The sequence below is a fragment of the Gymnoscopelus braueri genome (assembly GCF_963280865.1).
Source record: "Gymnoscopelus braueri genome assembly, chromosome: 10".
NCBI lineage: Eukaryota > Metazoa > Chordata > Actinopteri > Myctophiformes > Myctophidae > Gymnoscopelus > Gymnoscopelus braueri.
The window spans coordinates 3,423,663-3,437,412 of record NC_137611.1 but is presented as its reverse complement, the minus strand read 5'-3'; the positions used below and the strand labels follow the sequence as shown (position 1 = coordinate 3,437,412).

The window sequence follows — 13,750 nt, the reverse complement described above, 5'->3', positions numbered from 1 at the left end:
ACACGGATTACAAGTCCGTAAATACACAATATTTTCGAGCTGCGTTCGCTTCCCGCGTTCGCGCGTCTTACTTGTTGATAACAGTTTTCTGAAAAAAAAAAATGTTTCTATGTCAGTGGTTCTCAAACTTTTTCGTGTGAAGGACCACCCAAAATTATGTATTTGGACACGGACCCTCCATCTCAAAATGTGTATTTTCAAAGACCCCCAGAAACAAGGATTTGAGTAAAAAATAAATTGCTTTATAATAATATATTCAAAGAAAAAGTGACGCGCTACGAGCTTGTATATCTGCTATTTTTGAACAGCCAAAGTATAAAATAATGGTTAAAGTAGTTACAATCTAAAACGAGCATCTATAGCCGATCTACAAGCTCACAACGCGTCGCATTGCGACGCGTTGTGAGCTTGTAGATCTGCTATAGATGCTTTCCCGGTTTTAATGGGTTAAAATGCCTCACATAGGGGGAGTGAAACATATATAGCCTAAAACAACAATATCAAAAACCTTCACGGAAATATTAGCTCGGCGGTGGAAATTCTCTGTGTCTCAGTTCCCCCACACAAAGATAGTGCTTTAACCCGTTAAGACCGGGGACGTATCTGTGTCATTTTAGATGTCTTTAGCTATTCAAAAATAGCAGATCTACAAGTTCATAACGCGGCACTCGGTGCCGCGTTATGAACTGCTTATGATCTGCTATTTTTTTTTTTTATCGTGAAAATGTGTGCAAATCTTTGAATATAATATAGTTTTTTTTTAAGCAAACATTTTTAACTCAAATCTTTGCTTCTGGGGGGTTCCTGGAACAACATGTTTTGAGATGGGGGTCCGTGGCCGAAATACATATCATTTTGGGGGTCCTTGACATGAAAAAAGTTTGAGAACCACTGATATTATAGCAACATAAGTTTTTATTTCAACTGTTAGGATTTAGAAGACATTTGTAGAATCCACAGAAGCAAAGATTTGAGTTAAAATGTTAAAATGTTAAAATGTATATGTAAAAAATATATATATATTCAAGGCTTTGCTAAAATGTTAACGATAAAAAAGAAGAAAACAAAAAAAGATGAAAAGAAACAAGCTCATAGCACAGCACTCGGTGCTGCACTATGAGCTTGTATATCAGCTATTTTTGAATAGCCAAAGGAATCTAAAAATGACACACAGATGCGTTCCCGGTCTTAATGGGTTAATACCGCCATGACATGTGGAGAATGACTTTGTTGCAGTGGGATACGACATAATCAGTCTTCTGTGGCCCTGCTGTGTTCTATAAAATGGTGGGTCTCCAATGCTCAGGAAGCTGGAATTGGTGTATCGCTGATAACAATTTCCCTTTTCTCCAGCCACAGATGCAATCAATTTGAAAGGACAGGCAGGACGGCAAAAAGGTTGCTTTGCTCGCAAAAAAAAACTGTATCAGAGACTTCAATGTATGCCCTGCCTGCCTGCCTGCCTGACATGCTGGAAGCTTTGCATCTGATGTGAAGAGAAACAAGTCTTTCTGCCAGCTGGTAAATACCGTTGTCTATCATAAGCATATTTACGGAGAGAGAGAGAGAGAGAGAGAGAGAGAGAGAGAGAGAGAGAGAGAGAGAGAGAGAGAGAGAGAGAGAGAGAGAGAGAGAACTACAAGACTCCAGAGCGACTGCGTTAGTGCTGCTCCTCTCAATTCTGCAAAGCCTAAGACAAACTGCGATGTTTATCCGAAGCTTATAGGGTTCAAAGGGTTGAAAACCACTGTTCTATATAAAGTTCAAGTTGTCTTTCTGTGTGTCCGGACTAATAATGCCTGTATCGTCTCTGTCTGATGTCACAGTACTGGCGTGTGTTTGTGTGCGTGCGTGCGTGCATGCATGCGTGCGTGCGTGCGTGCGCGCGTGGGTGGACTGATGCGTCATCAGCACAAGAACACAATAACCCCTGCCATGAACGCAGATCTGCGTTCTATTGTTTAATTGTGGTTTAATAACCGATCGCACTGTTTATTGTACCATCCTTGATTTTTTTCTCTTCCCACTCCCATCTCACTCATCTCTCGTGCGTGCGTGCGTGCGTGCGTGCGTGCGTGCGTGCGTGGACTGATGCGTTGTCAGCAAATGAACACAATAACCCCAGCAGCACGTCAATTTGCGTGTTCTACTCATGTAATATTGTCAGAGTCATTTCATTCCAAACAGACTAATAATCACATTTAAATAAAAATAAAAAATAAAATGTGTTTTCATCGACCATTACAAGGTCTCTCTCTCTCTCTCTCTCTCTCTCTCGCAGAGTACGGCCCAAAATGGGTGCGGTGGAAAGTTTCCTTTAGACACACTTGACCCCAGGACCCGCTCTGCATAGCAAACAAAGAGCTGGTCTGTCCTGCGCATTGACTGCGTGCAACTCACATACAGTGGTGTAAACTAACTAAGTAAATGTACTCAAGTAATGTATTTAAGTACAATTTTGAGGTATTTTGACTTTACTGGAGTACTTCCGATTTTCAGTACTTTTAGTTCTACTCCACTACATCTCAGAGGAAACAAAAAATAGCCGATCTACAAGATCACTACGTGGTGTGTGTGTTGTGTTCTGTGTTGCTGTTGGTAGTCATGGCTCTCAGTTCCCATCTGATATTGTGTGGGAGTTCAGACTGCTCCAGATCGTACTGAATAACTGCTAGCTTGGATAACGTCTTGAGACTGGGACTCAAGTCTAGGATTTGCAGGAGTGTATTTCCAAAGAGGATGATGCGATCTCCCACCACGCAAGAGCACTTCCAATAGAGTGGACGATCTGTTGACTGTGGTCTGTTCCCCTTTGGCTCAACCTTCGTCCAAGAAAAGGCCTCTGGGTTGAATTTCCACAGGTCACTTAAAGTTGTACAATGCAAAATCACAAATAACGATTTTTAGCAACCTCTGCTGGTCACTACCGTCACTGCATACAATTTCCGTAGTCCTCGATTACCCAGAATTCCATTCGTTTTCACCGGAAGCCGGAAGCGTTTCAAAAAGCGATCTTTTAATTGTTTTATACTATCTACGGATCGTTTCTCTTAGCCAGTGGAGCATTAGTTACCATGAGCTGTGCTTTCTTTTTCTGTTCTTTTTCGATCTTCCAATCCTACATTCTCTTAAAATCAGCGTGAGGTTCCTTTTTGTTATTAGCGCGCTAGTTCCTGGCCAAACAGGAAACCGTTGCGGTAGTTCCTGGCCAAACAGGAAACCAGTGCATTTCCGCCTCCGTTTTCCGGCCAGATGACGTCATTTCCCCGGGAAAGTCCCCCCCTTCACCGTTCAATAGTAAATATATAAATAAAAGGCTTCCGGGGGTGAAATTCATGGAGTGGGTGTTGTGAAACTTTTGCCACTCACAAAAGATATACAATTTAACTTTATTTTTGTTGAAAACGTTACCTAGTATGCCTTTAAGGTAGCATTCCGGCCGTAACCATCAATTATGTAAAGCTCTCCATTGTAGGCAAAGGCTGAATGCCTTGCTGGACAAAACTGTGCAGAAGGTGTGTTAAGCCAGCAGTTGGTGTCGGTGTCAAAAACTCTGATGTAGTTGTAGCTCTGGCTCCCAACACCCCCAAATACAAACATCTTTGTCCCGACGATGATGGCAGAGTGCCGGTGTGAAGCAGGTGGGGGAGTTCCTCTGGTGTAAATTAAAGACCAGACCATTGTACTTTACTGTATTTGTTTATTTAGACAGGACAGAGCATATTAACACATCCACCGCCAAGAACGTAGTCCTACGGTCCGTTAAATCCAACTGTTAAGCGCCGAAACCGTAGTCCTACGGTCCGGGTGTTTTTTCCTTTTTTTCGAATTTTTTTCTTTTTTTCAATTTTTTACGGGGACCATTTTCAGTGTAACACCACCCGAAGTCAACCGGAAGTGCGATCGCGTTTTTTGTTTCCCGTCGGCCTCCATTATAAGTCGTACACAAAACCCCCTGTAAACCTATGTAGTTTTTCATCCTCGCATTTCCCATGTTAACATAAACGATCAGAACTCAAACATGGCGGCTCCGTTTGACACGCGGTCTCGACGAGTAGAGACCAGGACATGTGCTCGTTGTTTACAAACAGTGGATCGTGCAATCTAAAGGATTTTAACAAGATCTATGGCGACATCAAAAAAACAACAAAAACACCTTGGCACTGGTGAGTACATTATGAGATTAGCCCTTGGCGGTGGATGTGTTAATGAACGTCACATGAACGTAAATACACCGGATTTAGCAAAGATGCTAATTTTCATCCGCAGTCCTCACACAAAACATAAAATCAGAAAAACAATAACATCAGAAAACAGACAAACGGTGAAATACAATTACATTACATCACATAGCCTAAAAATGAACCTAAAACATCTTCTCAACTTGTCACTGCTTACTCTGAAAAGAAACCTAAGGCCTGCTGAGAGGTCTCTTTTCATCTCAAATCAGTGCCAGTCGCAGAAATCAACACCAGTAGTGATTAAACTTTGAATGGCTGCCACTCACGTCTTCCCGTCCATGAGGATACGTCTAAAGGTCAGGTTGATGCGTGGCATAAGAACCTTTTTACGTGCAGGTAAGCTGTGGTACCAGTGTGTGTTGGTTGGTGGATTCATGAGGAGCAGGCTTCCATGAGCAAGCTCCAGCTTCACTGGTTCAATATTACGAGAATTCGGTTTTCCCCGTGCCTCCCTGTGTCTGAAGATAAAGTCCCGTGCTGCCCCTAGAGAGACTGAGGCGATGGGGCAGACGGGATCCAACTCCCTTTCATCATCACGGTGTTCCCCCATGTGATCCTGCCCATCTTTATACCTGTTAACCAAAACAAAGTTGAATGCATGTCCTGTTGTTTTGGAAACGGCATCCAGAATATATTCCAAGGTAGGAGTCCATCTACGGGCTGAATGTTTCACCCTAGAATAAGTGTAAGTTAGTCCTTCATCCCCATATGTTGCCTGTTTTCTGGGAATATCGTAGACCTTTCCAAACACTTGTACCTTTGCCTCATCACCTGTTAAGTACACCACTTCCTCCTCCAGTTTCTTAAATAGGTCGTCTGCTTCCTCCTTAGGGAAGAGTAAAGCATAATCACAGTCCAGTCCTTCTGCTTCTACTTTCTGCCAGGGAACAGGATGAGAGAACTCTGCACAGTCTGCATCTTCAGCTGCTTCTTCCTCCTTTATTATTCCCCCATCATCATTGCCTGGATCTAGTTTCACCTTCTTGCTGGCTCTCAGGGCATCTTCAGCAGCCCCATTATTATAAGAACGCTTTTGTCCTCGAATTACAAACCTATCCATCACGAACTATGCTATAATAACTATATAATTAGAAGACACATACGAATGTGGAACGTAATACCATGCTGCTGGGACCAGTTGCACCTGCATGGTGGTGTCCAACCTGTAGGTGCCATTAGTGCATTCAGCCCACCTAGTTGGCTTTCCTCCACGAATATACATGACCTTCCGCAAGACACAGGCTGAGTGGTCGACCCTCCCCTCTGGAACAGTCCCAGACACCCTGGGTTCGAACCAGCTGTGGGTGTCCACATCAAATGCATAAAGAACGTTGTTGTAAGGATACCCTCCCCAGATGTAGGCAATATGTTCTATCAGCACAGCTGTGTGGCCCTCAGTCCAGGAGCTCAGAGACGTACAGATAAATATGTGTGGTCTAGTTGTCATTGTGGTCAACACCCTCCAGCGTAAAGACTCTGTGTTGAAAACGTAGGCCTTATTATCAAACGAGTCGGCGCCCCAACAGTGCCGTCCAAAGGCGTACACCTTGTTTTTCACTGCAGCAGTAGCATCAGCATGAATGGATCCGTATTGTCCTTCATTCACACATATCGTCCAACGGAATATTTCTCACACTGTAAATCTGTTTGGATCTGTAAAGACTCACTCTGAACAACACTGGAGTCATAATGTGCGCGCGTATCGCTTTTAATGCTTCAGTGGCACAGATGTCACGCAATGCTTGGCCAATCCACAAAGCCCATCAGGAAATAAAGCCTCAAGCTATCAAGCTCACCGCTGCCCTGTTGGCACGCTCTAGGACCGGGGGGAGGGGTCACCGCCTGAAAAAGTTGAGAACCACTGTGTTAGAGGGTTCTACAGGTTGGGTATCCAGGGAGTGTCTGAAAAAAATCTTCACCAATGTGTTTGTAAAGGTGTCTAGTAACACATCTCACAAAGACTGAAATTCAGTTTCCCTAGGAGAATTTTTGACAGCTGCTGAAAGTTGGGGTACCCACCATTTCCCTGCATTTCCATGCAGGGCAAAAAAAATCTAATTTTAATTCTGTTTTAAGTAGCATGTGAGGGGTCAAACTATGGTGTTTTTATGATTCTGAATCCATTGCAAGTTTTTATTTTGCACCAAAACCACTCCTTGGGCTAAAAACGGCCATAGCCATCCTTGTCCAGGTATACTTTTTGTGTAAAAAGCCCATTGACTGTTTTTAGCCCAAGGAGTGGTTTTGGTGCAAAACAAATGCTCGCAATGGATTCAGAATCATAAAAACACCCTAGTTTGACCCCTCACATGCTACTTAAAACAGAATTAAAATTCGATTTTTTTTTTGCCCTGCATGGAAATGCAGGGAAATGGTGGGTACCCCAACTTTCAGCAGCTGTCAAAGATTATCCTAGGGAAACTGAATTTCAGTCTTTGTGAGATGTGTTACTAGACACCTTTACAAACACATTGGTGAAGATTTTTTTTGGTAAGGAATTTATTCCAAGATTGGAAATCTTTCTGCTAATATCCCCTGACTACAGGGGAATGGCCACATCTAGAGCCCTCCTGCGGGGGGTCCCACTCTCTGAGGTGTGCGCCGCAGCCAGTTGGGCCTCATCTGCCACCTTTGCCAGATTTTATAATGTCAACGTGGCCACACCTAACGCAGTGGTGTCGGCGGTTCTGGGCAGCTCCTCCTGACCTCACAGACAAGGCGGCCGGTTCGGGGTAGGTTCTATGCTTTCAGCCTTCTTTGTTGGCCTGACTGTTCCTACCTCAACCATCAGGTGAATCGGGTACTTCTATACACAAATCCATAGAGCGCTGCACTGTAGGTCGCGCAATCATTGCTGCGGTGTCAGTCAATAAGCTGCTGCTGCGGTTCTGTCCGTCTGTTGACGTTAAAGATGGGGTGCCATGATATTTTTCAACCCTAAAACCTGATCATAAGGTATTATTATTATGTAAGGATTTTTTTCAACAAAAAAAAAGTGTACAGAAATGGTTAAAATTATGTTTTTATGTGGACACGCCTCCAGTTCATTAAGTATACCTGGTTCTCCCCTTAGCACCTCCTCCACCACCTTAGCACCACCCACCTGTCCTAGTCCCTCCTCCTCCTCATGCCCACACCTGTTGTGTTATGATAATGAGGGGGAGGGTATGGCTTTGTGATGTCACTAAAGCGCTGTTTCTCTATTGGCACGTTTGACCCTCAAGGTTTCAGCCTCCAGGAAGAAACTCCAAATAGTCAGAGAAGACATAAAACACCATAAAAACACCACCGGGGGGCTTTATGAAGTTCTATCAACCTCATAGACACATGAAAAACAGAAAAAGTGCAAAAACATGGCACCAGCTCTTTAACAGAGGAGCCATAAACTAGCCTACTGGCTTCTGATGTAGGTGGTTTTAAACCCGTTTATCAGTAATTTATTTCCCCATACTGCACTTTGGCTTTGTAGGGCAAAACATTTATCTGTAGAACCGAGTCAAACTAAATGTAATGCCTCAACTCCTACAAGTCCAAGTGCTTTGTCAGGGTGGGGGGTCCCCAGTTCAAATATGAGTATTTTGGGGGGTCACCGCCTGAAAAGGTTGAGAACCACTGTGTTAGAGGGTTCTCCAGGTTGGGTGTCCAGGGAGCTCTTTGTTTACACGGTATTCACGGTAAATATTCATTCTGGCCACGCCAACAAGGTTGGGGTATCAGAGATAGAACTGGAAAGGTCTCCGCCAGGCCGGGTTGCCTACCCAGGGCCTGCAAAATTTGGAAGGCAGTCATTGCCACTTGGAACGGGATAAAAAAAATAAAGAAAAAGGTTTACATGTTGATCAAATGACCCCAGAGATCATCTGCACCGGTTTCTGTGAGGTTTGGACAGAATCTGTAGTAACTATTACCTCTGTTTATTTGTCTGTTTTCACAGACAAAGCGGCCAGTTCGGGGTAGGTTCTATGCTTTCAGCCTTCTTTGTTGGCCTGACTGTTCCTACCTCAACCACCAGGTGAATCGGGTACTTCTATACCCACATTGGAGTGATCCAATGAGGGGAAACATAACGAAGGTTATAAACGGTAACCACGGTTAACTTTGTAACCTTCATTCAGTTGAAAAAAAAAAAGTAGTAATAACTCCCAAAAGGTACAAAAGCATTAAATGTTTCGTCGATAATTATAAAGCTACTATCAAAACCACAACACGGTTCAAAACAAATCTAACCTTTTGTCAGTAATTATACAATTCTGTGTTCTGTGTGTTCTGTGTTGCTGTTGGTAGTCATGGCTCTCAGTTCCCACCTGATATTGTGTGGGAGTTCAGACTGCTCCAGATCGTACTGAACAACTGCTAGCTTACATAACGTCTTCAGACTAGGACTCAAGTCTAGTATTTGCAGGGGTGGCTGGTGTCTCACACAGCGGGGTGTATCCCCAAAGAGGATGATGCGATCTCCCACCACGCAACAACACTTCCAAACGACTGGACCCGGTCCGTTCCCTTTTGGCTCAACCTTCGTCCAAGAAAAGGTCTCTGGGTGGAATTTGCACAGGTCAATTAAGGTAGCTTGCCGGGTGTGACCACCAATTATGTACAGCTCCCCATTGTAGGCAAAGGCTGAATGCCTTTCTGGACAAAACTGTGCAGAAGGTGTGCTCAGCCAGGAGTTGGTCTCGGTGTCAAACACTCTGATGTAGTTTATGTAGTTGTAGCTCTGGCTCCCAAAACCCCCAAATACAAACATCTTTGTCCCGATGATGGTGGCAGAGTGCCCGCCTGAAGCAGGTGGGGGAGTTCCTCTGGTGTAAATTAAAGACCAGACCATTGTGGTGGTGTCCAACCTGTAGGTGTCATTAGTGAATTCACCCTGCCTAGTTGGCTTTCCTCCATGAATATACATGACCTTCCCTAAGACACAGGCTGAGTGGTCATATCCCCCTTCTGGAACAGTCCCAGACACCCTGGGTTCGAACCAGCTGTGGGTGTCCACATCAAATGCATAAAGAACGTTGCACCCTCCCCAGATGTAGACAATATGTTCTATCAGCACAGCTGTGTGGCCATCACTCCAGGAGCTCATAAACCTACATGAAAAATGTTCAGTTCTAGATGTCATTGTGGTCAACACCTTCCAGCGTAAAGACTCTGTGTTGAAAACGTAGGCCTGAATTTCAAACAAGTCGGGGCTCCAACAGTGCCGTCCAAAGGCGTACACCTTGTGATTCAATGCAGCAGTAGCATCAGCATGAATGGATCTGAATCGACCTTCAGTCACTTCACTCACATAAGCCGTCCAGTGGAACATTTCTCACTCTGCAAATCTTTTTGGAACTGTAAAAACTCACTCTGAACAACACTGGAGTCATAATGTGCGCGTGTATCGCTTTAAATGCTTCAGTGGCACAGATGTCACGCAATGCTTGGCCAATCCACAAAGCCCATCAGGAGATAAAGCCTCACGCTATCAAGCTCACCGCTGCCCTGTTGGCACGCTCTAGGCAGTACGTTCCCAGATGCCTCCCAGTGTCTTCAAAGCTCCAACTACCTTCCGATGACAACGCCTCGATCAGCAATATGTATCTGTAGAACCAAGTCAAACTAAATGTAATGCCTCAACTCCTACAAGTTCAAGTGCTTGTCAGGGTGGGGGGTCCCCAGTTCAAATATGATTATTTTGGGGGGTCACCGCCTGAAAAAGTTGAGAACCACTGTGTTAGAGGGTTCTCCAGGTTGGGTATCCAGGGAGTGTCTGACCTGTGGAGGGACACAAAATTAACCGGCTCTTCTCCAAGTGCGAAAATATAATCTCTCACTCCCATAACAACATGGCACCCCTTAAAACTGACAGTCTGCTAGGCTAAAGCCACGCGGCGCTGCACACATTCACCACTATCTCCAATATTCAAGTAAGAAAGAGAAAGAGAGAGAGAGAGACGGACAAAGTCAGACAGAGAGACTTTTTACTCAAATGATTGAGTTATTTGACTTATATTCGCCTGCCGGTTCAGCATGGCAGGGCCATTTAACCACTTTGTATAACCATTATTTTATACTTTCGCTATTCAAAAATAGCAGATATATAAACTCATAGTGTGTCACTTTGTACCGCACTATGAGCCTGTAGATCTGCTCTTTTTTTTTCTTTTTTTTTTTTGTGAAAATGTGTGACATATCTCTGAGGGGGGGGGGGGGGGGTGGGGCGTCCCTGGAACAACATATTTTCATACGGCCAAATACATATAATTTTGGGGGTCCTTGACAATTTGTGGTTGCATGCTCTTTCAGTAAGCCCTGAGTGCTTCCAGACGGGGCCTGACCGGAGGAGTGTGGCTCTTCCACCAAATCATTCCTTCTTGCCGAAGGTCCTGTCTGAGGGGTACGTCAACAGTCCCTGGATAAATTGTGCATTACATTCACCCACACATTCATACACCGATGCCGGAGGAAACCATGCAAGGCACCAACCTGCTCATCGGGAGCAATTTGGGGTTCAGTGTCTTGCTCAAGGACACTTCGACACTAACTCTGGGGGAGCCCGGGATCGAACTGGGAACCTCACGGTTCCCATATGGCCGCTCTACCGGCAACTCTACCCCTGAGCCACTGCCGCCCCCGGGTAGGTCAGTATCTCCTGATTACTACCCAATGAATGGTCAGACAAATCGCGGGTCAGTATGTCGCCTACTTCGCCCATGCAATGGTCTGACAAAACATGATAATGTACCATTCAGTGCACTGATAGAATTCAAAGCCGCTCGTCCCATTGGATTGTGGACACAATCCAGCTGGCATATGGTCTGGCTGGTAGGCCTGAGCCAGTTGGTATGGTGGCTCATTCCACCAGGGGAATGGCCACATCTAAAGCCTTCCTGTGGGGGGTCCCACTCTCTGAGGTGTGTGCCACATCCAGTTGGGTCTCATCTGCCACCAGATGTTATAATATCAACGTGGCGACACCAAGGGCCCAGCATCCGCCTTTGAAATTCAGTCTATATAGGAAGTGAGAGTTCAAATGAATGGCCTGTAGTTTTGCTGTTTTACCCCTGCTGGTGTCAGAAGAAATAACTCTCAATGCAAGTGGATGGGTTTTTCGCCAAACTATAGACTTGATTTTATTACCTTAATAAACATTGTCATAAATACTATTATGCTTCCAGTCGCTAGTTTAACGTCTTCTTTCAATCACCATGATATGTGTTTTGGTAAATTATGGTCCCATTTATTTTAAAATGGATAAAGTAGGGTATGCTCTAGGAAGGGCGGGATGATTTGATTGACAAGCTACACAACCAATAGCATTCATTCCCCGTCCCCTCTCTTGATTGACAAGCTACCCAACCAATAGCATTAATTTCCGGTTGCATAGGATATGATGCGATACAGAAAGATGGCGGAATTGAAATTGCAAAAAAAATAGGCTTCATGTACGGTCTGTAGAGACTATGGGCGTAACGCTATCCACTATTTATACTGTCTATGGGCGACACCTAATGCAGTGGTGTCGGCAGTTCTGCGCAGCTCCTCCTGACCTCACAGACAAGGCGGCCAGTTCGGGGTAGGTTCTATGCTTTCAGCCTTCTTTGTTGGCCTGACTGTTCCTACCTCAACCACCGGGTGAATCAGGTACTTCTATACCCACATTGGAGTGATCCAATGAGGGGAAACTTAACGAAGGTTACAAACGGTAACCACGGTTACCTTCGTAACCTTCAATCAAAAAATCAAAAAAAAAAAGTAGTAACTAGAAAATGTGCTCCTCGGAGCACAAGTCTCCGCCAGGCGAGGTGGTAAAATAAAGTACTGTTCCTGATTAAGTCTGTCTTACCTATTTATATTACATATTGTGATGTCACGTGAAGCTTGACCAATGTTAGGTGTTCACAGACGGACAGACACACACACACACACACACACACACACACACACATACGGACGGAGGGTAAAACATACTCTCCACCATGCCTTCGGGCCTGGTTGAGACAATAACTCCCAAAAGGTACAAAAGCATTAAATCTTTCGTCCATAATTATAAAGCTATCAAAACCACAACACGGTACAAAAAAACCGAACCTTTTGTCAGTAATTATACAAGTCTGTGTTGTGTGTGTTCTGTGTTGCTGTTGGTAGTCATGGCTCTCAGTTCCCACCTGATATTGTGTGGGAGTTCAGACTGCTCCAGATCGTACTGAATAATTGCTAGCTTAGATAACGTCTTCAGACTAGGACTCAAGTCTAGTATTTGCAGGGGTGGGTGGTGTCCCCCAAACTGGGGTCTATCCCCAAAGAGGATGATGCGATCTCCCACCACGCAACAACACTTCCAAACGACCGTACCCAGTCCGTTCCCCTTTGGCTCAACCTTCGTCCAAGAAAAGGTCTCTGGGTTGAATTTCCACAGGTCACTTAATGTAGCTTGCCAGGTTTGACCACCAATTATGTACAGCTCTCCATTGTACGCAAAGGCTGAATGCCTTTCTGGACAAAACTGTGCAGAAGGTGTGCTCATCCAGCAGTTGGTCTCAGTGTCAAACACTCTGATGTAGTTGCAGTACTGATTCCCCCACAGGTGGGGATTACCCCCGAATACAAACATCTTTGTCCCGATGATGGTGGCAGAGTGCCCGTGTGAAGCAGGTGGGGGAGTTCCTCTGGTGTAAATTAAAGACCAGACCATTGTGGTGGTGTCCAACCTGTAGGTGCCATTAGTGCATTCACCCCACCTAGTTGGCTTTCCTCCATGAATATACATGACCTTCCCCAAGACACAGGCTGAGTGGTCGGCCCTCCCCTCTGGAACAGTCCCAGACACCCTGGGTTCGAACCAGCTGTGGGTGTCCACATCAAATGCATAAAGCATGTTGTTGTAAGGATACCCTCCCCAGATGTAGACAATATGTTCTATCAGCACAGCTGTATGGCCCTTACGATGAAACCCAGAGTAAAGTAGTTGTCGTCTTTCAATTGTCATTGTGGTCAACACCCTCCAGCGTAAAGACACTGTGTTGAAAACGTAGGCCTCAATCTCAGTCCAGTCGTTATTCCAGTACAATTCAAAGGCATACACCTCGTGTTTCACTGCAGCAGTAGCATCAGCATGAATGGATCTGGATTGTCCTTCATTCACACATACCGTCCAGCGGAACATTTTTCACACTGCAAATATTTTTGGAACTGTAAAAAACTCACTCTGAACAACACTGGAGTCCTAATGTGTGTGTGTATTGTTTTTATCGCTTCAGTGGCACAGATGTCACGCAATGCTTGGCCAATACACAAAGCCAATCAGGAAATAAAGCCTCACGCTATCAAGCTCACCGCTGCCCTGTTGGCACGCTCTAGGCAGTACGTTCCCAGATGCCTCCCAGTGTCTTTAAAGCTCAAACTACCTTCCGATGACAACGCCTCGATCGCCAATTATTATTGCCTTACAAAGTCAAAGTGCAGTAATTCTGTCTATGGACACACCAACGTATTTGTGTACCCCAAAGGTCAATTCAGCCTTTGTG

The 13,750-nt window shown here is 44.8% G+C and overlaps 2 protein-coding genes across 2 annotated transcripts in view; both read right to left on the bottom strand.

The window, feature by feature from the left end:
• astn1 (astrotactin 1) overlaps positions 1-13,750 on the bottom strand; it is a gene marked incomplete at both ends in the record, with an annotated part of 727,677 nt that overhangs the window by 477,156 nt on the left and 236,771 nt on the right. The window lies entirely within an intron of this gene.
• LOC308092742 (DNA oxidative demethylase ALKBH2-like) lies at positions 4,504-5,301 on the bottom strand (the record flags this gene model as incomplete). Its single annotated transcript, XM_080438843.1, has 1 exon — positions 4,504-5,301. The coding sequence occupies one exon, from the start codon at positions 5,299-5,301 to the stop codon at positions 4,504-4,506; it is 798 nt and encodes a 265-aa protein (XP_080294969.1).